This window comes from Ahaetulla prasina, chromosome 8 (assembly GCF_028640845.1).
Source record: "Ahaetulla prasina isolate Xishuangbanna chromosome 8, ASM2864084v1, whole genome shotgun sequence".
Taxonomy (NCBI): domain Eukaryota; kingdom Metazoa; phylum Chordata; class Lepidosauria; order Squamata; family Colubridae; genus Ahaetulla; species Ahaetulla prasina.
Genome location: NC_080546.1, coordinates 11,368,737 through 11,395,357, shown reverse-complemented (window position 1 = coordinate 11,395,357; position 26,621 = coordinate 11,368,737). Strand labels below are relative to the sequence as shown.

General features: G+C 47.9%; 1 protein-coding gene across 1 annotated transcript in view; it reads right to left on the bottom strand.

The window, feature by feature from the left end:
* FRAS1 (Fraser extracellular matrix complex subunit 1) overlaps window positions 1-26,621 on the bottom strand; it is a 548,508-nt gene that overhangs the window by 196,378 nt on the left and 325,509 nt on the right. The window contains exons 24-28 of the mRNA XM_058193082.1: window positions 19,851-19,994; window positions 17,299-17,439; window positions 13,897-14,158; window positions 12,220-12,304; window positions 332-658 (exon numbers count right to left, since the gene is read on the bottom strand). Of these exons, the coding sequence (XP_058049065.1) occupies window positions 332-658; window positions 12,220-12,304; window positions 13,897-14,158; window positions 17,299-17,439; window positions 19,851-19,994 (959 nt within the window). The remainder of the gene's footprint in view (window positions 1-331; window positions 659-12,219; window positions 12,305-13,896; window positions 14,159-17,298; window positions 17,440-19,850; window positions 19,995-26,621) is intronic.

Genomic DNA, 26,621 nt, shown 5'->3' with positions numbered 1-26,621 from the left:
AATACGGCTTCAGGCGCGATAAATTCAAAACGAAAATAATTTTATGGTTGGGGTCGCCACATCGTGGGAAATTGTATTAAAGGGGTCGCCACATCGTGGGGAATTGTATTAAAGGGGTCGCAGCACTATAAAGGTTGAGAACCACTGCCCTAGAGGCTCTGGAGTCCGCACCTCACTCCCCGATGGCCTGGCCCCACCTCTGCCTCCGACGCATAGCCCTCATCCGGGCCTTCCCCAGCCTCATCGCTGTCCGACTCCATTGCCAGCTCCATAGGCTGCTGGCAGACCACAACATTAGTAAGCATTGCTGGCACAACTTCAGTGATCTTACCTTTAGATCCATCTTGATGCGGAAGAGTATATTCTGAAAGTGGTACCCATCGCTGACTTGCAGAACCGCCATGTCTTCCAAACTGTTAGATCCGTCATGAATGTAATGCACAAATCCTCCTGAAAGTTCAGCGAGGCTGAACACCTGCAGAGTCAAAGGGCCGTTTCCTGAAAGCTTGACCAATTGCCCATGTTTTGGAGGGTCTAAAACGGTCACCGTCACATCTTGAGGATTATCCCTATCCTGGACATCAAGCAAGTGGTTGGTGATGGTTCCAGCATCCCCTTTGCTAACCAAGAGGACTTCGTTCTTGAGGACGTAAGGAGCCTGAAATAGAATAACAACAACAACAACAATCAACTCTTGAATGGCTGGTTCAGATAGTCCTCAACTTAGAACAGGTCACTTAGTGACCGTTCAAAATTACAATGGATCCCCCCCCCCCAAAACAATGGTATTTAAGACCTGGATTCAAAATCCCGCTGGCAATTTTGGGCACTTGGAAAGGTGTGATGGCATGTATTGTGACTTGCAGCACCCCGCAATCACGTGGCTGTGATTTATGGGGTTTTTTTTGTGTCAAACCAGTTTCCAGTAAAAAATGCTCTTACGGACAAAGAGTTTGCTTAATGAATGCAGCATCCACTTAACCACCATGGCTTTAATTTAATGACCACCAGACTCCCTTAATGACTGCCACGTTAGCTGAAGGACCACCGCAAAAAAATGTTGTAAAATCAAGTCGGTCACGTGGATGACTCAACTTACAACCAATTGTGACATACGATGGGAATTCTGGAATCTATTATGATCGTAAGTCGAGGACCATCTGTATTCTCTGTTTTAGAATACAAGAGTTTTTAATTTTTTTAAAAAAAGATGCTCTAGCATTGACTACTTGGGCACAACGATGCAATTTTTCTTCAAAGCGGTACAGAAGTAATTCGTTTTTGGGAATGTTTTTCAATTCCGCCTACAATAAAACATCAAATCTCAGTTGTGCTGATGTGACTTCCTCAGCTTGGCAAAATGGAACACATGTATGTGCGCCTGTGTGTTTTTTCCAGTGAGACCGGTCTATCGGGGTAACCTGGTCTACCCAAATATTGGGATGGAACATACTGCTTCTGCTTTCGCCTTTCAGCCCCAATCCAGGAGCCTTCGCAGGCGACAAACTATTTTTGAATTTATATTTTACCAACAAAGAAATAAAGGGAGACTAGTATAGATCGATTTCAAGCTACAGTACTGGCCAAAATTGTGGAAGCCTTTTGAGAAAAATTTTATTTTCTAAAACTAGCTAATAACACCACTTTTCTGTTTTTGGAGTAGTACCATAAAATTATATATCAATGGAAAGATAATTTATTTTATTTATTTATTTATTTTATTTATTATTTAAATTTGTATACCGCCCTTCTCCCGAAGGACTCAGGGCGGTTCACAGCCAAGTAAAAATACACAAAACACTATAAATACAATTAAAATACAATTAAAAAACTTATTTAAATTGGCCACAATTAAAATTTGGAGATAAAACCCATTAAAAAACCCATAACTTAAAAAACTACCCCAGTCCAGCGCAGATAAATAAGTAAGTTTTAAGCTCATGTGAAAGGTTCGGAGGTCCGGAAGTTGACGAAGTCCTGGGGAGTTCGTTCCAGAGGCGGGAGCCCCACAGAGAAGGCCCTTCCCTGGGTGTCGCCAGACGACACTGTCGCTACCGACGGCACCCTGAGGAGTCCCTCTCTGTGAGAGCGCACGGGTCGGTGAGAGGTATTCGGTAGCAGCAGGCGGTCCCGTAAGTAACCCGGCCCTATGCCATGGAGTGCTTTAAAGACGTTCACCAACACCTTGAAGCGCACCCGGAAGACCACAGGTAGCCAGTGCAGCCTGCGCAGGATAGGTGTCACTCGGGAGCCACGAGTGGCTCCCTCTATCACCCGCGCAGCTGCATTCTGGACCAACTGCAGCCTCCGGATGCCCTTCAAGGGGAGCCCCATGTAGAGAGCATTGCAGTAGTCCAGACGAGACGACACAAGGGCGTGAGTGACTGTGCACAAGGCATCCCGGACAAGAAAGGGGCGCAACTGGCGCACCAGGCGAACCTGGTGGAAAGCTCTCCTGGAGACGGCCGTCAAATGATCTTCAAAGGCAGCCGTGCATCCAGGAGAACGCCCAAATTGCGCACCCTCTCCATCGGGGCCAATGACTCGCTCCCGACAGTCAGCCGCGGACCCAGCTGACTGTACCGGGATGCCGGCATCCACAGCCACTCCGTCTTGGAGGGATTGAGCTTGAGCCTGTTTCTCCCCATCCAGACCCGTACGGCTTCCAAACACCGGGACAGCACTTGATAGCTTCATTGGGGTGGCCGGTGTGGAAAAGTACAGCTGGGTGTCATCAGCGTACAGCTGGTACCTCACACGAAGCCACTGATGATCTCACCCAGCGGCTTCATATAGATGTTGAACAGAAGGCGAGAGAATCGACCCTGCGGCACCCACAAGTGAGGCGCCGCGGTGACCTCTGCCCGTCAACACCGTCTGCGACCGGTCGGAGAGATAGGAGGAGAACCACCGATAAACGGTGCCTCCACTCCCAATCCTCCAACCGGCGCAGCAGGATACCATGGTCGATGGTATCAAAAGCCGCTGAGAGGTCTAATAGGACCAGGGCAGAGGAATAACCCCTATCCCTGGCCCTCCAGAGATCATCCACCAGCGACCAAAGCCGTCTCAGTGCTGTAACGGGTCGGAAGCGGACTGGAGCAGGTCCAGATAGACAGTTTCCTCCAGGTGCAGGGGAAACTGATATGCCACCATACTCTCTACAACCTTCGCGAGCGGGTTGGAGACCGGACGATAATTACCTAAAACAGCCGGGTCCAGGAAGGCTTCTTGAGGAGGGCCTCACCACCGCCTCTTTCAAGGCGGCCGGAAAGACTCCTCCAACAAGGAAGCACTCGTGATCCCTGGAGCCAGCCTCGTGTCACCTCCTGAGTGGCCAGCACCAGCCAGGAGGGGCACGGGTCCAGTAAACCCGTGGTGGCATTCAATCTACCCAGCAACCTGTCCATGTCCTCGGAGTCACAGGGTCAAACTCATCCCAAACAACATCACCAAGACCGCCTCAGATACCCGTCTGAATCGCCACAATTTTGGTCCAGACCGTCCCTAAGCTGAGCGATTTTATCGTATAGATAACCGTTAAACTCCTCAGCACGTCCCATAGCGGGTCATCCCGCTCCCCTGGTGAAGGAGGCGGGTCACCTGGGCTGGGGCAGCTGGGCGGTTATCTGCCGGCGCAATGAGGGAGGAGGCGAGCAACGCCTCGCTTCCCTCAGTGCCACTAGGTAGGTCCTAGTATAGGATCTAACTAGTGTCCGATCAACCTCTGAGCGGCTGGACCTCCAGGAACTCTCTAGGCGTCTTCTCCGGCGTTTCATCCCCTCAGCTCCTCGGAGAACCAAGGAGCCGGTTGGGATCTGCGCCGGGTCAGAGGTCGCAAAGGCACGACACGGTCTAAAGCCCCAGCCGCAGCCCGTTCCCAGGCTGCAGCTAGTTCCTCTGCCGTGCCGTGAGCCAGACCCTCAGGAAGTGGCCCAAGCTCCGTCCGAAACCTCTCTGGGTCCATCAGGCGCCTGGGACAGTACCACGTAATGGTTCCGTCTCCCTGCGGTGTTGGGTAGCGGTCAGAAAGTCCAGGCGAAGGAGAGAGTGATCTGACCATGACAAAGGTTCAATGACTATTTCCTTTAAGTCCAGATCTCTCAACCACTGACCAGAGACAAAAATCAGGTCCAGTGTGCCTCCCCCGATGTGAGTGGGGCCATCCACTACTTGAGTCAGGTCCAAGGCCGTCATGGAGGCCAAGAACTCCCGAGCTACCGTCGATGACGAGCCGGCAGATGGCAGTTAAAGTCCCCATGACTAAAAGTCTGGGGTCTCCACTGCCACCCGGCAAGCACCTCCAGGAGCTCGGGCAGGGCAGCTGTCACGCAGCAAGGAGCCAGGTACGCCACCAGCAAGCCCATCTGACATCTATGACCCCACCTCACAAGAGGATTCACACCCGGCAATCTGAGGTACAGTGGTCTCCTCGGCTCTAGACTCTCTTTAATAGCAACCGCCACCCTCCACCCCTACCCTGGGCCTCGGCTGATGGAATGCACGGAAACCTGGTGGGCACATCTCGACCAGGGGCACACCCCCTTCAGTGCCCAACCAGGTCTCCGTAACGCCTATAATATCCGCGGCACCCCCCTGAATCAGATCATGTATTAGGGGGGCCTTATTGGCCACGGACCGTGCGTTGCATAACATCAGGCGAAGGCCCAGGGTCTGAGGGTCTTGACCATCCGGGAACAGGAGAAGTCAGGGGGATCGGGGCACGCGATCGCCTGCATACATCGAACGCGTGACCCCCTATGTCGATACGATCCCCCCCTTCCGCCATATCTGCCCCTCCCACTTACCGTGCAAATAGACTCACCCTCACACAAAGGAACACACTTCATAACCTCCGAACCCATTTGATAGTCGCCACGAGCATGCGCTGGAACTGGTTTCCCTCGACGGGCTACCCCATCACCCGCCCTAACCCTCCCACCCCCACCCGACACTACCCTCCCCCCCTCCAACCCAGACCCGTCAGTTCCCACCCTCCCCTTAAAATTCCCATTAAAATTCCCCTTAAAAACCCTATTAAAATAATTAATTAAAAATCCCCTGAGTCTCCTATTTTTGGCATGCCATCTCTCGGGGTTCCAAAACCCGTCCTCAAGATGGGCCCTCGATAATGTGGGGGGCCAGACCCGCGAGAGAGGGGAATCTCGCAGGGCAAGAAGGTCAGCCGCTGTAAATGTCCGCATGATAAAAGTTCGGCACAGACCCATCCTGGACCTGTCAAGATGGAAATTGACGCACCAGTAATTCCGAGTAGAAGACAGACGGGATATAGGTCTTGGGCGGTAGATAAACAAACCGCCATGATTCAGTCAGAGCTCCAACCCCTCATCTCCAATCCCGAGGGGTGGTCTATGGGCGCGGGGGGGGGGGGAGAAGGATATAGTCCTACAATAGACAAGCTAGGATTGTCCAGGACCATCCTCAATTCCCCCAGCTGGGGACCAAAGGTCTTCAAAAGATCCCCTTGCAGCCAGCCCATGGGCATCCTCGAAGATGGTAAAAAGGTGCCTACATGGCCCGTGATCGTCCTTCAGGTTGACAAAGAGGCCGAAACACGCGCCTAATGGGCCAAGCTGCTCCACCGACGAGGCATCTCTCCAAAAGTCCGGGGGCAAAGGACTCAAAAGCCCCGTAGACGGTCCATAGACGTCCTCTAGATGGTAGCGAGGGCGTCCCCTAGACCCGTGGACAACCTTCAAGATGACAAAGAAGGCGACCATCGGGCCTCTTCGTGGCCGCTAAGCCAGGCCTCCAGCTGGAATAGGCCACTCACCCGCCGGGTTTGCTGGGTCATGCCACAGTTCGCCGGACCCAGTCAACTACCAACAGGCTAGGCCCTGCATTACATTCTTTAATCAAGAATGTAATGCAATAACTTTTATGAAAGGATTTGCTATTAGAATAGCAGTTACAGTATAAAGAAGAAAAGTGAAACACGTAGAAAAAAACGAAATATACCAAAATTATCACCAAGTCAGTGAATACTTAGTTGGGTAACCTTTAGCATGAATTACGGCCTTACAATGTCTTCCCATGGAGTGAACCGAGTCTTTTAGTTCTCCAGCTGTTATCATGTGAAACCAAGATTGAAGGATGGCTTCTATTAACTGGGTTTTATTGCTTTGTCACTTCTGACTAACAAGTTTCTTTATTCGGCTCCCTAGATTTTCAATTGGGTTAAGGTCTGGGCTATTCCCAGGCCATTCCAGCAGTGAAATAAGATTATCTTGAAACAAAAAAAAACCCCGGTGTTATTAGCCATCAAACCTCAAAAATATACTTTTCCCAAAAGGTTTCCACAATTTTGGCTACTCCTGTATTTAGCTCTCATTAGCTCTTGTCCTGTGGTTGACATACATTCTTACAAACACACATGTGTTTTCAGAGAATGGGACTTTTTCAAATTATAAACCAAGTCTGCTGAGAAGACTTGGAACTCCGTCGCCTACGACAAGACCTAAGTTTAACACACAGAATCATCTATTGTAATGTCCTTCCTGTTAAAGACTACTTCAGCTTTAATTGCAACAATACAAGAGCAACCAATAGATTTAAACTTAATGTCAACCGCTTTAATCTAGATTGCAGAAAATATGACTTCTGTAACAGAATCATCAGTGCTTGGAATACTTTACCTGACTCTGTGGTCTCTTCCCATAATCCTAAAATCTTCAACCAAAAACTGTCTACAATTGACCTCACCCCATTCCTAAGAGGACCATAAGGGGCGTGCATAAGCGCACAAAACGTGCCTACCGTTCCTGTCCTATTGTTTTTCTTTTCTTCTTCCTATATACATATATGCTTATACCTCCTTATATTTACCCATATATGTGTTTATATATTATATAATCTTTTTGTATGATACCTACATATATTGTTATGATAAAAATAAATAAAAAAATAAAAAATAAAAAGACAAGAAGCCATGGATGGAAACTAACCAAGGAGAGAATCAACCTAAAACCAAGGAGAAATTTCCTGACAGTGAGAACAATTCATCCATGGAACGACTTGCCTCCAGAAGTTGCGAATGCTTCAACACTGGAGGTTTTTAAGAAGAGATTGGACAACCATTTTGTCTGAAATAACATAAGGTCTCATGCTTAAGCGGGGAGTTGGATTAGAAGGACTACTTGCACCAGCTTCTCCATGGAGTACGGTGGTGAGATTTACATCAGTGGGTACTGATCTCTTTTCAGCTTCTCTTCCCCCTCTCCCAAGAAAAATTCACAGTCATCTGGAAGGAACCCTTCAAACGATATGTCACCAGCAAAGTTTTAAGAGGTTCCAGCATTCCACTTGGAGAATTTTGAGAGTTTGTCTGGCTTCTGCTAAACCTGACTTTAAAAAAAAACAGCAACCCTTAAATAAGGCTTGAGGAACTAAACGTGTTGAAATCTAAGAGCTAGCAAATGACCTCATTCGGTGAAATGAGTAAGTATTTCTTCCCAAAGGCTTTTCAGAAAGAATGAGTCAGCGTCTTCAGATAGGCACTGAGGGTTATCAGGTCATAGTGTAGTTTATGAATCTTCCTTTAAGCTTTCCAGAGTTTTAAGACAACGTGTGGGCAGATTAGAATAGAATAGAATAGAATAGAATTTTTATTGGCCAAGTGTGATTGGACACACAAGGAATTTGTCTTGGTGCATATGCTCTCAGTGTACATAAAAGAAAAGATACGTTCATCAAGGTACAACATTTACAACACAAATGATGGTCAATATATCAATATAAATCATAAGGATTGCCAGCAACAAAGTTACAGTCATACAGTCATAAGTGGAAAGAGATTGGTGATGGGAATGATGAGAAGATTAATAGTAGTGCAGATTTAGTAAATAGTTTGACAGTGTTGAGGGAATTAATTGTTTAGCAGAGTGATGGCGTTTGGGAAAAAACTGTTCTTGTGTCTAGTTGTTCTGGTGTACAGTGCTCTATAGCGTCGTTTTGAGGGTAGGAGTTGAAACAGTTTATGTCCTGGATGTGAGGGATCTGTAAATATTTTCACGGCCCTCTTCTTGATTCGTGCAGTATACAGGTCCTCAATGGAAGGCAGGTTGGTAGCCATTATTTTTTCTGCAGTTCTAATGATCCTCTGAAGTCTGTGTCTTTCTTGTTGGGTTGCAGAACCGAACCAGACAGTTATAGAGGTACAAATGACAGACTCAATAATTCCTCTGTAGAACTGGATCAGCAGCTCCTTGGGCAGTTTGAGCTTTCTGAGTTGACGCAGAAAGAACATTCTTTGTTGTGCTTTTTTGATGACGTTTTTAATGTTGGGTGTCCATTATAGGTCGTGAGATATGGTAGAACCTAGAAATTTGAAGGTCTCTACTGTTGATACTGTGTTGTGTAGTATTGTAAGAGGTGGTAGTATGGGAGGGTTTCCCCTAAAGTCCACCACCATTTCTACGGTTTTGAGCGTGTTCAGTTCCAGATTGTTTTGGTTGCACCACAAGGCTAGTCATTCGACCTCTTGTCTATATGCGGATTCGTCATTGTCTTGAATGACGAATTACGGAGGCATGGTGGTCAAGTTACCATTTGGGAGGTAAAAATGCCCCAAAACAAGGCATCTAAACTCAAGAAGATGAATTCATCCAGATTAAACTGATGGGCTGTATGCTAAAATAAAGCCAGGTTATGATACACGCTTGAAAGTAAATCAGGAAGACTGTAATTGTGGAGTCCGTCCAGCAAGAACAAAGAATGTTTATCCACAGGAAATATGCATGTGTAAAGCTTGTAACAACTCTGGGTAGTTAGAAAGCTGATAAAAGTAACAAAGAGTTAGACAACTTGCAGACTTTAGCTAAATGTTAGAAATACAGATGGCCTGCAGCCAATAAAATGTGTATTAGATAACTCCTGGGGAATTCATTAGCCAAGGTTTAGGAATAGGGACAGCTAGAGACCAATAGAATAAATTGTAGAATTATTACTAAAATGTTGATTAGATGATATCTCTTATTATCTCGCCTTGTCCCGCCTTCTCTTTCAGTGAAAACGTATAAAGCTTACTTAATCCTTTGTTCTTGGTTTTTTGGCATTTTGGCCAGGAGCCTTTTTCCTTGGAGTACTCCAATAAAAAGCAATCAGAAAACCTGCACCTCGTGTCTGGTGTCCATCATTGGCTTCGGCACCAGGCTCAGATCCGAATTGGGGACAACAATCTAGGAATGTTGTCTAGATGGACTGGTTTGTCTACGGAGATTCTCAATCATCCAGGTCAATATTGTCCCAAATCTGCTTTTTCAAGAAGCAACTGGACTTTTTTGTGGTGTTGTTTTTTTGAAGACGTTTCGCTTCTCATCCAAGAAGCTTCTTCAGCTCTGACTGGATGGTGAGGAACAGAAGGATTTATATTCAAGGGACTCTGAGGAAACAGACAAACCTCCAAGGGGTCTCAACGACTCTCCAAAAAGAATGCAAATAACCAGCTGTCTGCAAGGAGTATAAATCCTTCCATTCCCCACCCCCGAGTCAGAGCTGAAGAAGCTTCTTGGATAAGAAGTGAAATGTCTTCAAAGAAAAACAAACATGGTTTGGAATGGTATAGTGCAGTGATAGCTAACTTCTTCTGGACCGAGTGCCCAAAGCATGCCCATGCCCGAACGCCCCAGAATGCAATGCGCGCAGTGCCCCCTTCATGGATCCCAACCCTGCGCATGCGTGCATGGGTCCCCTACACGCGCCCCGCACATGCGCACGTGGACCCCCTGCACACACATCAGCCCTGCATGAGTGCATGCCCCCCTGCATGTGTCCTCCCTCCGCATGTGCGCACAGCCCCCCACCCGCACACACCACAATCTCCTGCGCATGCGCAGCAGACACCCGAAGACCAGCTGGCTGGCAGGAGGCACCCGCACATGCGCAGCGGAGCTGAATGGAGCGACGGCTCATGTGCCATCAGAAAGGGCGCTGCGTGCCACCTGTGGCACGCGTGCCATAGGTTCGCCATCACGGGTATGGCGTCTCCTGTTTGGTTGGACTAGAAGACCTCCAAGGTCCCTTCCAACTCTGTTATACTGTTCTTGCTAAATAACAACAGCAGATTGGTTTGGTTTTGGCCCTTTGTAAGCTGTGGCTGAGGGACGCGGTGGCTCAGGGGCTAGGACGTTGAGCTTGTCGATCGAAAGGTCGGCAGTTCGAATCCCTAGTGTTGCTGTGTAACGGGGTGAGCTCCCATTACTAGTCCCAGCTTCTGCCAACCTAGCAGTTTCGAAAACACGTAAAAATGCAAGTAGAAAAAATAGGGACCACCTTTGGTGGGAAGGTAACCTTTGGCATTGAGTCATGCCGGCCACATGACCACGGAGACGTCTTCGGACAGCGCTGGCTCTTCGGCTTTGAAACGGAGATGAGCACCGCCCCCTAGAGTCGGCAACGACTAGCATGTATGTGCGAGGGGAACCTTTACCTTTACCTTTAAGCTGTGGCTTATGGCTTAAATAAGATGCCCAATCCTGCCATTCGTAGCTTTCCAAAAATGAACAGCATGAGCTCATGACCTAATCAGAGATGCGATGCAGTGTGCTCTAGAGTTGCTGCTCCTGATGAGGAGTGCCACTGGTGCAAAATACTAATAATTGCCTAATGGTTGGCAATGACATTGCCAGGCACAAATTACACCTGTGCCCAGAGCTTCACAGTGATTGCTAGATTAGATTGCAGCTAATTCCAGATGGGATTCGATGCGCCGTTTTTGACTGTCAAGCTCTCTCTATATATTGCATGTTTGCTTTAAAATGTACGTGTCAGCCCCACTTCGCCAGGACTGCCATTCCGACGGGGACGGAGGCAAACAGGTCGAACCGCTCCAGATTCAAACTGCCCAGAAAGCCTTGCCTTGTCTCCGCCTGCTTCCTTCTGCTGCCAGCCAGTGGCTCTCTCTTCTAATCACTGGTCCTGGGGCCGTCCTCTCCATTGCCATTGGATGCGCTACCGCCCCTCAGCTGAGAAGCGGACAGGACCACGCAGGCGCAGAGACCAAGCCAGCCAAGCTAGCCGGAGTTAATCAGGGCTTGCTGAGATTATCAACAGATTGACGGGCCCTGCAGCGAGGACTGATTGAGGCTTGCTAGCCCAGAAGGGATACAGTTGGAGCCCTCTGTCGGAGGCAGGGGTTGGGGGTGGAATCAAGGGGGTGGAGTAGCGTGGTGGGGCATGATACGTTTAAAACAGTGGTGGGAGCACGAAGAGGCTGGGCTGACAATATTTCACTGAAACGGCACTGGGTGATTGTTGGAGTGTGCCGGAAGGCTTCAGGCTGATGCTTTCAGCTTCGTGCTTGTGCGAGCAAAGTGTGGTCGGAGCTGCCGTCTCTCTATAAAACTGGTGGGGAGGTGGGGAGTGTTGCTGTGAGCGGGTTGGTTGGCTGTGTGGTTGCATCTTGATTGGAAGATGGAGTAGGTGTTTGCAGGTTGGTCGGCTGTTTCGTAGCATCCTGTTACGGATCCAGGATGCTATGAAACAGCCGACCAATCTGCAAACACCCACTCCATCTACCAATCAAGATGCAACCACACAGCCAACCAACCCACTCACAGCAACACTCCCCACCTCCCCACCAGTATTTATAGAGAGACGGCAGCTCCGACCATGCTTTGCTCGCACAAGCACGAAGCCGAAAGCACCAGCCTGAAGATGATGAGTGAGACCTCGCCAAAACGTTGCCAAGTTACTCTCAACCTTACACGGGAAAAGACCCGAATAAGTCAAGACCTACATACCTATACCCATGAAAATCTACGAAAACATATACATATATACATATACATACATACATACACACACACACACACACACACACACACACACACACACACACACACACACATATATATATATATATGTTTTCTGAGGTTTTCACGGGTATTTGTATGTAGGTCTTTGGTTATTTGGGTTTTTTCCCGCGTAAAATTGGAAGTGTCTTGGCGACATTTCGACGAAGTCTCATTCGTCATCTTTAGGCTTCAGCTTCGTGCTTCAATTGCTCCCAGAAGCACGAAGCTGAAGCCTGAAGATGACGAATGAGACTTCGTCGAAACGTCGCCAAGACACTTCCAATTTTACGCGGGAAAAAACTCGAATAACCAAAGACCTATATATATATATATATATATATATATATATATATATATATCCCTCCAGCCTGTTGAAAAATATAAATCCACCCATCCTCTACCTTACCTGTGTTGAAAGAGCTCGAACAGTGAACATTACTGGTTCAGATGTGGATTCTTGATAGCTGAGCGTCAGGAAAAACTGGCCATTCCTAGAGGAAACCCCAATACGGTATTATATTGATATAAATGTAATTATTTACTATGTAGAGAGGTACACAGTTTCATTCATCCAGAAGAGCAGCAACTGTATGTTTTTCTGGGGGTTCAAGCAGAGGTGGGTTTCACGCGCATGCGCACACTTAGGCTAGCTTTGTGCACACCTTCTGTGTATGCGCCCGGCTTTCCACGCATGTGCTTTTGCTTTGCTTGCTTGCGTACATTCTGCGCATGCGCTTGGCCTCAAAAATGTGGCTAAATAGGACAGCAAAGCACCGGGGCAGTTAGTCGCCGCTACCAATTCGCCGAAACGGTATGAACCGGCTGAATCCCGCCACTGCTTTCAAGCTTGTCCAAATTTAAGCTACTTTTATTTGTTATTGTATAATTCAAGGTCTTATAATAAAGATTTCCCCTCTTATTTTTCCCACTAACAACAATTCTGAGGGATGAGATGGACTGAGAGACAAGGACTGGCCCAAAGTCACCCAGCTGGCTTTCATACCTAAGAAAAAACTAGAACTCACAGTCTCCTGGTTTCTAGGCCAGTACTTTAACCACTACACCAGACTGTATTGACCTATGAGAGCCTCCTTCTTTGACAGCCAGGAATGGTCCTCGTGTGCCCTCTTCAAATTTGACCATAAATTTAGATTCCACACAGGAACTTTCACTTTCGACCCCTTACATCTTCTTGAAGGTCCAAAGTGGCACACTGTATTTATGGAGACCTTCAAGATTTTGAATTCTGAAGCTAAAACAATGTCCATTTTCATGGGAAAGGAAACATCCATTACAATTCAGCTTCCAGAATATCAACCAACTGGCATAGTTTTAAAATCCACTGATTTGCAATTTATCAGGAGGAAAAGTTCTAAGAACTATGCCCAGTTTGACGGTGTCAAGGTGATCATTTAAGGGCTGACCGGCTGAAGCAATGATGGGAATCTTTGGCTGTTATCCCTTTAAGAGCCTCTGTAATAAGAGGAGGCCCTGCTGGAGTGTTTTTTGTTTGTCGAGTTTCTTCCCTGCTGTATGTATAATATTCCTATATTCCTATTGTAGGTTCTATATTCCTATTTTGATAAAAACCACTATTTGATACAAACCACTGTTGGCTGTAACTTGCTCTTGGGTTGATACCAGTGATGGGATTCAAAAATTTGCACTACCTGTTCTGTGGGCGTGGCTTGGTGGGCATGGTAAGGGAAGGATACTGCAAAATCTCCATTTCCACCCCACTCCAGGGGAAGAATACTGTAAAATCTCCATTCCCTCCCCACCCCACCAACCTGCTTTCCAGCTCTGTCCTCTGTGCAGGGCAACAAAAGAAGACCCAGCCGATCAGCTGAGACTTGGGAGGCAGCCAATAGATCAGGGGCGGGGCCAGTCAGAAGTGGTATTTGCCAGTTCTCCGAACTACTTAAAATTTCTGCTACCGGTTCGCTAGAACCGGCTGAATACCACCTCTGGTTGATACACGTGATAAACTTGTTTCACATTCTGACAGAATTCTGTGGAGGGACCTTCTCCCATTCTCCTCATATTCTCCTCATACAGAAGACAGAAAGAACCATCAAATCACCTGGATTTCATTTTGTCGTGGACAAAGAAAACGCGCTGCTCCTTCACGTCTTCCCAGGTGAAATGGTCCTGTTCTCTTTCTTTGCCTTCAGCCAGGACTACCAGCCTGCCGTTGGTGGGAAGGGTTGCCACGCGAAAGAGGAAGCCTTCTCGATAGTTCTCTAGGTTTTCTACTTCCAGCAAGGAACCATCTAGTAGTTTCAGCCCACCAATTCCTACCAAGAGGAGGGTCTTGGCCTTGAACCCAGGAGCAGGCCCAGGGGCTAGAACAAAAGAAACAAACAAAATTCAGCACACTTTATTAATTACTACGCATAACATTCCCGCCATAACATATAAAGTCACTGAATTGTGCACCAGTATGCAAAATCCATCAGAAATGGACGATTAACAGGAATCTCCCGTATAACACCCATCCTGCGCAGGCTGCACTGGCTACCTGTGGCTTTCCGGGTGCGCTTCAAGGTGCTGGTGACCACCTTTAAAGCGCTCCATGGCATTGGGCCGGGTTACCTACGGGACCGCCTACTGCTACCGAATATCTCTCACCGACCCGTGCGCTCTCACAGAGAGGGTCTCCTCAGGGTGCCGCCAGCGGCAATGTCGTCCGCCCAGGGAAGGGCCTTCTCTGTGGGGCCCCACCTCTGGAATGAACTACCCCGGTCTTCGCCAGCTTAAAACATATTTATTTAATTGTGCAGGGCTGAGCTAAATTTTAAATTTTAAATTACTGGTTTTTAAATTGGCTTTTATTTTATATTTTTAATTTTAAATTAACAGGCGTTTAGAATAAGTTTTTTAACTGTTTTTATATTTCTTACATTGTATTTATGTGTTTTAAATGCCTGTACACCGCCCTGAGTCCTTCGGGAGATAGGGCGGTATATAAATTTGATAAATAAATAAATAAATAAATCCTCAAATGCAGAACAAACCCTTAGTTTTATACCTTTATATTCCAAATAGTCCTTGACTTACAACCATTCGTTTAGGGACTGAAGTTACAATGGTAAAGTTACTTATGACTGTCCTTGCCTTTGCAGGTAGTCCTTGACTTATGACCACAATTATTTATTATTATTTATTTATTATTTTATTATTTATTATTTATTAAATTTTTATACCGCCCTTCTCCCGAAGGACTCAGGGCGGTTTACAGCCATAATAAGAAACAACAACAATATACACATAAAACCATAATTTAAAAAACTTATTATACAAATGGCCGAATTAAAACATTTTAGAATAAAACCCAAATTTTAAAATGTTAAAACATTAAAACTAATTAAAATCCTATTAAAATCCTATGCCAGTCCTGCGCGAACAAACAAATAGGTCTTCAGCTCTCGGCGGAAAGTCCGAAGGTCCGGCAGTTGCCGAAGTCCAGGGGGAAGTTCGTTCCAAAGGGTGGGAGCCCCCACAGAGAAGGCCCTACCCCTGGGGGCCGCCAGCCGACATTGCTTGGCGGATGGCACCCTAAGGAGTCCCTCTCTGTGTGAGCGTACAGGTCGGTGGGAGGCATTTGGTAACAGCAGGCGGTCCCGTAAGTACCCTGGCCCTAAGCCAATTGAGCCCAAAAGCTGTGCTGCTAAACAAGACCTTTGTTAAGTGAGTTTTGCCCCATTTTACAGCCTTTATTGCCACAGTTGTGAAGTGAATTGTTGCAATTGTTCAGTTAGTAACGCAATTTAATTGCATCTGGTTTTCCCCTTGACTTTGTTTGTCGGAAGGTCACAAAAAGTGGTCCCATTATCCTGGGACAGGGGTCTGCAAATTTGGCTCTTTTAAGACTTGTGGACTTCAACTCCCAGAATTCTCCAGCCAGCAAAGCTGGCTGAGGAACTCTGAGAGTTGAAGTCCACAAGTCTTAAAAGAGCCAAGTTTGCAGACCCCTGTCCTGGGACACTGTAAGCATCATAAATATGAGACAATTGACAAGCGTGCAGATTTTGATCACATGATCATGGAGATGCTGCAAGGGATGCTACAATGTAAAAAACAGTCATAAATCACTTTTTTCGGCGCCGTTGTAACTTTGAACGGTCACTAAATGAATTGTTGTAAGTTGAGGACTACCTGTATGTGGAAAAGAGGAGAGCCAGAATCTCGAGAAGAAATTTCTAGCACTTTAAAAATAGCCAGGATGCTTCAGGAGAAATGAGGGGAAAAATGGAGAGAGAGAGAGAGAGAGGGAGGGAGAGAGAAAGACATAAAACCTATGTTAGTGAATATCCTCCTTTATTAGATCGATATTGTACTATAAAGGTTTATTCTGTTTAAAATACTTTATGGCAGGGGTGAAATGTAAAATTTGTTACTACCAGTTCTGTGGGCGTGGCTTGGTGTGTGCGGGATAATGTGACTGGATGGGCATGGCCAACTTTTTTTTTTTTAACTTTTAAAAGCATTTTTTCTACAACCTCTTTGGCTGAAATGCTTTTAAAAGCATTAAAAAAATGCTTTTAAAAGCCTCTGATGATCCCAGCTGAGCCACGTGATCATCAGAGGCTTTTTTTTCCCTTTTAAAAGCAATTTTTCGGCCGTAGGGAAAAATGCTTTTAAAAGGGAAAAAAAAAACCCTCTGATGATCGCGCGGCTCAGCTGGGCATGGCAGGGGGCAGGGATTTTTGCTACTGGTTCTCCGAACCACCCGCCACCATCGCTACCGGATCAGGAGATCCGGTCCGAACCAGGAGCCTTTCACCCCTGCTTTATGGTCTTAAATTCTCAAAGAGTAGCAGTTTGTAGGGTGTCAGAAAATTTCCTCTAAAATTTGTCCCCAGTGTGACACACGCAGAAATATAACGCCGGGTTTCTTCAAACTGACAATATTCGACCTAATAAATAATCACATGGTTGGAGGCACTTCAGCGAATGTTAGTGCGTGCACCCAGTCACCATGGATTACAAACCATGGTTTATATCTTAGTGTACTGTATGTATTCAAGCTTGATGATTTATTCCAGGGGTCTCCAAACTTGGCCACTTCAAGCCTCATGGACTTCAACTCCCAGAATTCCCCAGCTAGCCATGCTGGCTAGGGAATCCTGGCAGTTGAAGTCCACAAGTTTTACAGTGGCCAAGTTTGGAGAGGTTGATTCAACAAACCATGGTTGAAACAAACTGCAATTCAGTGTGTCTATCTATGGAGATTCTCAGTCATCCAGGTCACGGCTGTCCCAAAGGTGCTTTTTCAAGAGGCAACAGGATTTTCTTTGTTTTTCTTTGAAGGGGTTTCGCTTCGCACGCGAGAAGCTTCTTCAGTTCTGTAGTTCAGTGTGTGGTGTGAACCAGTTTTCATCCTTGTAAAATCGCTGTTTGGTGTTTTGTTTTTTTTAATGTTAAACGTGAGAAACTAGAGCGGAAGCAGATGATCCTGTAATGGCTGGAGAGGAAAACTCACATTTGCACTGCCGATTTCGGGGGTCATTGTAGACGCCACGCCCACAGTCAGCCACACAAAGGCCTTTCTGAAGGAATGTAGTGGAATCACAAACTCGGCATCTGGTGGAACCGTCACACTCCAAGCATCCCTCGGGGCAAGCTAGCATGAAAGGAAAAGCAAGATGCTGTGATAGGCATTTTAAACCGAGAAAACAAGGCCAACTCTTATGTAACTCCTTTATTGATAGTCAAGGAAAGTTAACTCTAAACACGTCTGCCTTTGACAGCAGGCTTCCGGCGGGTTGAAATTCTGACAGCTAATTTAAAAAGCCGCCGCATTTTACTTGGACTCATATTTCAATAATGTGAGGCGAACAAGCATTCAGTCACTCATGCCCTGGTTATCTCATTTCTGGACTACTGCAATGGGCTCTACATGGGTTTACCCTTGAAGAAATGAAATTAGATTAGATTAGATTAGATTAGATTAAACAGAGTTGGAAAGAACCTTGTAGGTCATCTAGTCCAAGCCACAGCCCAAGCAGAAGACTCTACACCCATGATAGCGAATCTATGGCTCATGCCACAGCTGGCACACAGAGCCCTCTCTGAGGACACACGAGCCATCGCCTAGCTCAGCTCCACCACACATGCGCGCATGTGTCTCCCGCCAGCCAGTAGATTTTCGGGATGTGCAGGGGATGGGATGCATGCGGGAGATTTGTGCGCATGCGCAAGGGTCATGGGTGCATGTGTGGGGGTGGGGGGAGCGCAGGGGGAGAGAAGTTTTCCCGGCCCGTTTTTGGGCCCAGGAGGCTGCAGGGAGGCCTGCTAGGCCCAAAACAGGAAGCAGGGGATCACGCGCACATACGCGGGGGAGCATAGGCAGCTCGCGTGCGCATGTGTGGGGGATTGGGTGCCCATGCGCAGGGGGCACATTGCATTATGGGTGCTGGCACGCGTGTATGCCATTGTGTGCGCGCATGTTCGGCACACGACGAGAAAAAGATTAGTCATCACTGTCCTACAGCATGACAAATGGCAGTCCAGTCTCTTCTTGAAAGCCTCCAGTGATGAAGCTCCCGAAGAACAGCCAACTTCTGTTCCATTGGCTGCTTGCTCTCACTGTCAGAAAATTCCTCCTTATTTCTAGGTGGCTGGCACAGAATATGGCTACATGGGCAGTTCTAGGCACACCGTAGGGTAGGCCCGCACAACACCCCTGTTGTGAGAGCTGTACTGAGGTCCAATTTGCTTCTGGGTCCCATTGAAGGTGTTGCGGATCTCTTTTAAATCCCTTTGCAGCATGGGTCCAGATTACCTAAGGAACCATCTTGCCCCAATGGGATGGGCTCACCCCACTCACTCCGGCACAAGGAGCACATTGTGGACTCCATCAGTCAGGAAATTCCAGCCGGTGGGATGGAGGAGAGCCTTTGCTACCATGGTTCCCATCCTCTGGAACATTGTGTCCTTCAAGGTGAGTTTGGTCCCCACCCGCTTCGCTTCTGGAGGGGTCTTAAACCAGTGGTGGGCTGCAGCCGGTTCAACAACCAGTTCTGTGAGCACTTGCCTAACGCACTTGCACACAGCATTCAAAATACGGCAATCTAAAGCTCAGGTGCTTACGGTAAGTAGAACAGCGGAGGTGCAGAAATCAACTGAGCCAGAAAGAAGGAAATATAGGACAGGATAGGATGGGTGGGCAGGGCAGCTGGTCATCAGAACTACCGGTTCGCCTGAACCGGTCTGAATCGGCAGCGACCCACCACTGCCTTAAACCCTTAAACCAGGCCTGGGGTCCTGATGCAGGCATTCCATATTGAAGATGCTTAGTGTTGTGCCTCGCCCGCCCTCCTCTCCTCAGCCGGGCCCCTCCCATCTCCTGTTATCCGATTCAGGGTCTGATAATGAAGAGGAACGGCCTGGCTTGCCTCCAGCCCCCAGCCCTGGCACCATGCCCGGACAGAATGTCAGGAATGAACAAACTCCACAGCATGTGAGCATGAAGCCAGCCACGTGCTAGAATTGCCGGCAGCAGATCAGGAGGAAGGGAGTTCACAGTAGACGGATCCCCGCTTCCGGAGAATTGAGAGGCGACGTCAGCAAAAGGAAGGGAGGGGCAGGCCTGGATAAGTGCTGAGTCATGAAGCCACACCCCATGGCCTATATAAAAGACCAACTTGAGTCAAGCAATTTGAGTCAAGCAAAGTCTCATCTGGTTTGCTGAAGTCACACCTTGGATTCCTGCCTGCCTGAGAAATCTAAAAGGAATTTGGCAGAGTTGCAGAGGCTTCGTGGCCACACTTGATACAGACTTCCCAGACCCGGCCGTCGGAGAGGGAATGGGATACAACACTTAGTGGATTTCTACCAAAAGGTTTTTCCTTCCAACATGTTCTGCAGATTATTATTTTTTTCTAAAGGTTCTATTTAAATGAAGCATGATTGCTCGAATAATGATTTTTGTCCCAATGGGTGAAATCTCTGGTGTGTTTTCCTTTTGCACTTTTTAAAATGTACTCAGATTGCTCTGGGCACGAAGCGGGTTTAACGCATTCATTCATTTACCTAGGCATATCTGCCCTCCGTGGTCTCCATAGTACCGCTTTCCACAAGACAAGACGCACTGGGAATCCAGGAGCAGGAAGGGAGCCTGGCAGCGTACGCATTTCCCCGGCCCGTCACACTGGAGGCAGTGGTCATCATCGCATCCTGCAAAGCCCGATAAGAAACTCAGAAAGGAATGTTTCCCAATTTACATAGGACACAGCGATTCATTCTGTGCCTTTTATCACCCTCTAAGAACCAGGACAGCAAACAGAGCGAGATACTAGATCAGTGATGGCTAAACTTTTTGCTCTTGCGTGCCAGGAGGCGGGGGCGCGGGGGGGGGGTGTCGCATGCACGCGTGCCCATACCCGTAATTCTATGCACCCTGCCTCCATGCATGCGCACACAACCCCCCCTGCTCCCCGCCCCACTCCTGGCATGCAATGGCCTGGTAGGCCTGTTTTTCTCTATCACCTGGCTCCAGAGCCTCTCTATGAGTCTGGGGAGGGCAAAAATGTCTAGTAAGACTCATAGAGAGGCTCTGGAGGCTGGGGACAGCAAAAAAGTCACTTCCTATCCAACTGGAATTTGGCAAACGGGCCGTTTTTGTCCTCTGAAGGGCTTCCCGGGGTGGGGAGGCTGTTTTCACCCTCCCCAGACTCATAGAGAGGCTCTGGAGCCAGGTGTGAGAGAAAAACAGGCCTTCCCCACCGCCTCCCAGGCTCTCCAGAGGCAGGAAACAGCCTGTTTCCCTACTTCTGATGGGCCTAGAAGGCCCGAAAATGTGCGTGCTGGAGCTGAGCTCGCGTGCCCACTGATATGGCTACGCGTGCCACCTGTGGCACACGTGCCATAGGTTCGCCATCACGGTGCTAGATGGAGAAGTTGCTACTCCTGAGTTGCCTGAGGCAGGAAAATCCATTGCTCTCCCAAATGTGCTGCTACATCCCACTGACTGCATGACCAATCAACCAAGAAGACCTACTTCATGATACATCGCTTAGAGAATTCCCATATGAGCTTCAAGGTGGCTTAGACAGCTGGAAATACTAACTTAATTGGAAGATTCTGAAGATTTTAGGAGTGGAATGGACTGATATATAATGGACAGGAAGAAGAATGTATTTTTTTGTTTTTGGAAGGGGAGTTAAGGTCTTAGAGAGAGGAGTGACTATGGATTTGACTTATGTTGTATTTTAATTTATGATTGTTAATTTTATACCCTGTACTTTGTTCTGGGAAGTCTCGGGGAGGGGAGGGGAGGGGAGGGAAATGAAGGATCAATGTAAAGGAATGATTGAAGATATGTAATTAAGAAATAGAAATAATTTGAAATGAAAGCGGGCTGCTCAGCTGCCATTTCAGAAGGAATGGAAAGGAGAGGAAGAAAGTAGAAGAAAGTAGAAGAAAGTAGGTAGGAAAGAGAGAGGTAGAAAAGGGAAAGGAGAGGAAGAAGAAAGGGGAAAGAGAGAGGATTAGAAAGGGTGGAAGAGAAGAGTAGGGAAAGAGGAGAGGACGTAGAAAAGTGAAGGAGAGGAAGGATGAAGAAAGTAGAAGAAAGTAGAGAAGGGAGGAGGAAAGGTTTGTTAAGGAAGGAAGTGGTAGCTGGGCAGGTCCGAATAAGTAACAAATGAAAGTTAATGATTAATGTTGAATAAGAGACTGTATATTGAATAGGTTGTTGGAAAATGAAAATAAAACTTTATAAGAAAAAAAAGGTGGCTTAGACAGCATCGCCCTACTCTTGTGGGCCACATCTTTTGCAGCTCCTCCTCCAAATGACAGACTAGGAGAGCATCAAGTAAGGCTTGGACACACTTTTCCATTTGCCTCAGGTACTTATTAGGAGTGGCTGCTTCCTTGTGCGTAAGGGTTAAGGTGATCCTTTGCAGACATTACCTACCAAAAGATTACAGGTAGTCCTCAACTTACCACCACAACTGAGCCCAAAATTTCTGTTGCTAAATGAGACAGCTGTTAAGTGAGTTTTGTCCCATTTTACGATCTTTCCTGCCACTGTTGTTTAAGTGAATCACTGAGGATGCTAAGTTAGCAACACGGTTGTTAAGTGAATCTGGCTTCCCCGTTGATTTTGCTTATCAGAAGGTCACAAAAGGGGATCCCAGGACCCCGGGACACTGCAACCATCATAAATATGAATCAGTAGCCGAGCATCTGAATTTTGATCACGTGACCATGGGAATGCTGCAACAGTCCTAAGTATGAAAAATGATCATAAGTCCAGAAGTCAGCTGCTGGGGGTTCAGGAGAACCTCTAGCTAAGATACTGTGCAGTTCGGAGAACTCCCAAATCCCATTCCTGGCTGGTCCCTACCACCCCACCCCACCCCTCCGAGTCCCCGCACGGCCTGTTTTGGATGCAGATACATGCAGGGCATGCACAGAGGCTCAGGAAGGGCAAAAAACAGGCCTACCAGAAGTTTGGGAAGGCCGGAAATGGGCCCGGCCTCCCAAGGCCCTCCAGAGCCTGGGGAGGCTGTTTTTGCCATCCCAGAGGCTCGAGGAAAGCCTCCAGAGGCCGGGGAGGGCAACCTCCCCCCCACTAGGGGGCAGAAGGTTGACTAGGCCACGCCCACGGCCACCCAGCAACCGGGCAGAGAACCCCTTGCTAAAACTTTTGAAGCCCACCCCTGCATAAGTCATTTTTTTCCCCTAATGCTGTTGTAACCTCAAACGGTCCCTAAACGAATTATGTCGAGGACTACCTGTAGTGGATTTGTGTTTTTTTTTAAAAAAAAAAAACAACAGCAACTGTTTGTTGTGATTTCTGAACTATGCCCTCTCAAGGTGATCGCGCACAAAATGGTACCTGAAGTGCCAGGACCCTCAAGACTTACTTTGACATGTTTCAGATTCCCTAAAAAATGCCGGCAGACAATGCTCGACGCAGGCTCCTTGCTGGAGAAAATATCCCTCCATGCACTGCAGGCAATCCGTACGGTTGGGACCGTGGCAAATGTTGCAGCTCCAGTCGCACTCTGGAACGAGACAATAAAAGAGAGCGTCCCTCACAGAGCCACCATGGAGCTCCTTTTATACCTCCCCGATTTCATCCATCGCGCCAGTACTGTCTGCGGATGCACTGAAGGGCAAAGGAAGAACAGCAAAACAGATGTAAGGCCCGGGAAAGAAACACCAAAAGAGATGATCTTAAAATAACACAAATTCTTCCCTGGAGTGCCACGTTTTTCCCAATTATGTTAACCTAATTGCGGCTATTCATTTTTCCAGCAGTCCAGGCGAACGAGACGCGATAACCATGCTCCCTAGTGACTAGCATGCTGATCGGCCTACGTAGGCCACCCAGGGAAGCCATCAATCTTTTCTTGCTCAATGACTGAGGGGCCTGTGGGATTTCCCCACAAACAGCGGCTAATTAAGCAGGCCGGATTGACAAGGAAGGTGACATTGGCTCTTGGCAGTTCAAACACCGTTTTTGAAAAAGGAATGTGGCGAAGTGGATGGTCAGAAGACTCCAAGGTTCCTCTTCCTCTCGCTTTCCACATCAGGAATAATAATAATTGTTATGTTCGGGAAGTAACGAGGCTGGAGACCAGGGTAGTGACATCAGCTCTTTAATATATGGTGAACCCAGCAACAGGCTGGGAGAACAACCTCTCCTTTTATACAGTTCTGCTGGAGGCTTCGTCCAATCAGCAACGTGCTGATTTCCCGCTCAAATATTTAAAGGCACAACTGTTAATACATAACACTCCTCCCCTCCCAGAAAACACTTGGTCTTATTTACATATTTATTTACATGTTATTTTTCGACGTAGTCACGCAAATAACCTGGGCGTCTCCTAGTTCTTTCTGACCTCGCGGTTCAGTTCTGGGTGGTGTTTGAGCTGGTCGGAGGGCTGTTTTCTCCTCCCAGCTCTTTCTCTGGGCCATCGGGCTCTGGATTATTGGCCGACTCTTTTCTTGGCCATCCGGCTTTGGATTAATTTTGGGATTTTCCTTGCTGTTTCCCTCGGGGACCTGATGGCGTCGCTGGAACTCTGGGACCTCAGCTAAGTCTTGCGCCTCCCCCGGGTCATTGTCAGCTGTGGATTCAAAGTGGTATTGGTCATTACCTGTCTCTGTTGGTGTGGTTTGGTCAGTTATTCGTTTCCTTAACTGATCTATGTGGCGCCACATTCGGTTATCTGGTAGCTCTACCACATACGATTTTGGCCCTGTTACTCTTGTTACTTGTCCTGCGAGCCAACTAGGGCCGTCCCCATAGTTTCGGGCCCACACCCGGTCGCCTATGCTCATTTCCCTTGTTTTTTCTAGCTCCCCCTTGTAACCCTCGGGTGTGTAATGGGGGTTCAAACGGTCAAGTGGGCACCGGAGTTTTCGTCCCATTAGCAATTCGGCTGGGCTTTTCCCAGTGGCTGTGCTTGGGGTTCTATGCTGGACGGCTAGGAAAAAGTCTATTTTTGTTTGCCAGTCACCTGGCTTGAGCCTGGACAATGCCTCCTTAGCGCTCCGGACGGAACGCCTGCAAGGCCATCCGCCGCAGGGTGGAAAGGTGCAGAGAGGGCATGTCGGATGCCTTCCTCTGCCAGGTACTCTTCAAACTGGGCTGCCGTGAATTGGGGCCCATTGTCGGACACCAGAGTGTCCGGCAACCCGTGAGTTGCGAATAGGTGGCGCAGGGTTGCGATTACTGTTTGGCTGTGGTGGACTTCATAAGTATGATCTCTAACCATTTGGAAAATCGTCCACCACCACTAGGAATGTTTGGCCGTGAAAGGGGCCAGCAAAGTCAATGTGGATTCTTGACCAAGGCCCTTGGGGCTTTTCCCATTCTCTGACTGGGGCTGTTGGGGGTAGCGGTCTGGACTCTTGGCAAGCTTGGCATTTCCCTACCCTCTCAGCAATCTCTGCGTCCATGAGTGGCCACCATACATAGCTCTAGCTAACCCTTCATCCTTACGATGCCTGGGTGACCCTCGTGGAGGAGGTCCAATACCTTGCCCTTAACTTAGCAGGAATTATTACACGATCACCCCATAACAGGCACCCCTTGAGCCGAGAGCTCATCACGTTTCTTAACAAATTCTTTGAACTCGCCCGGAGCAGGGCACCCTCTGTACCCAACCGAGTACAGTCCTTAACACAATGTCCCGGTATGATGCCGAGCCACTTCCTTTGATGTGACTGGGCCAGAGTCCAACGAGTCAATAAGGAGGATGGGTGTCCCGAGTGGGATCTTGATCGCCCCGGCAGTGGGCATCGGCTCAAAGCGTCTGCATGCCCCACTTCTTTTCCCGGTCGATGCTGCAGCTTGTATGAGTAAGCGGCTAAAATATAGTCCATCGAGTCAAGCGTGGCGAAAGTGCCACAGGTGTTGGCGATCGCCAGCCAGTAGTCCCAATAACGGTCTGTGGTCAGTCACGATTTCAAAATTCCGCCCAAAGACATACTCATGGAATTTTTGACCCCTGATACAATGGCTAATGCTTCTTTGTCTAATTGGCTGTAGTTCCTCTCTGGGGAGGACATCGTTCTAGAGTAGAAAGCTATAGGGGCTTCTGTGCCGTTTGGAAGTCTATGGCTGAGTACAGCCCCACCCATAAGGGAGGCATCGCAAACCAGCACTAGGGGTAGTGAGTCGTGATATTGGATGAGCAGGCTATCACTTGAGAGCAGGTTCTTTACTGCTTCAAAAGCCCTATTTTCTGACTTTCCCCAAGACCAAACAGTATTTTTCCTAAGAGCCTATGCAGCGGTTCCATAGCAGTTGCTTTGTTCTTTAAAAGACCGTAAAATTAACCAATACCAGGAATGCCTGCAGCTCTGCTTTGTTTTTGGGCGCTGGAGCCTTCCTAATTGCCTTAACCTTGCTCTCAGTAGGGTGAATTCCTTTCTTGTCTATCCGGTAGCCCAAGAAATCGACCGATTCGACCCCTATCTGACATTTATTTGTCTTGACTTTTAATCCGGCTGTCCGGAAAATGCTCAAGACCTTTCTTAACCGCTCCCCCAATTCCTCCATGTTTTCCCCTGAAATTAGGACATCATCGAAGTAGGGAACTACCCCTGGGAGCCCTTGCAGTAGTCGTTCCATCAGGTTTTGGAACAGCCCTGGTGCCACACTAACCCCAAATTGCAATCGGGTGCACTTGAATGCCCCCCTGTGCGCCACAATCGTTTGGGCTTCGGCTGTGCGGGCGTCTACTGGCAGTTGTTGGTAGGCTTGGGCCAAGTCTAACTTTGCAAAGACTTGCCCTTGCCCCAAAGAGTGCAATAAGTGTTGCACCACGGAACCGGTGCGCTTTTCTGTAAGGCTTTGTTAAGCGTCGCCTTGTAGTCAGCGCAAATTCTAATTGACCCGTCCGGTTTTGATTGGGGTGACGATTGGCGTCTCCCACTTTGCGTGATCGACTGGCACCAAAACCCCTGATTTATGAGCTTGTCCAGCTCCTTATCAATTTTGGTTTTAGGGCAAAAGGACTCTCCTCGCCTTAAGCCTAATGGGGCTACCTGGGGTCTAAGTTGAAGGAAATAGGGGTCCCCTTGTACTTGCCCAGGCAGTCCTTGAAGACATCTTGAACTCGTTAAAGAGAATGTCTTTCAAATTGCAGTCACTTCTGTAGATGCCAGTCACTCCCATGCCCAGGGCACGAAACCAGTCTAGTCCCAACAGACTGGGCAGAGTTCCTTCGACGATCGTGATGGGCAGGGTCTTTTGTGAGGGCCGTACTCGACTCGGACGGAGGTGGTCCTCGAACAGGATGCGATTCCCTGGTAGTCGTGCACTCGTAGCCGCTGTGCTTG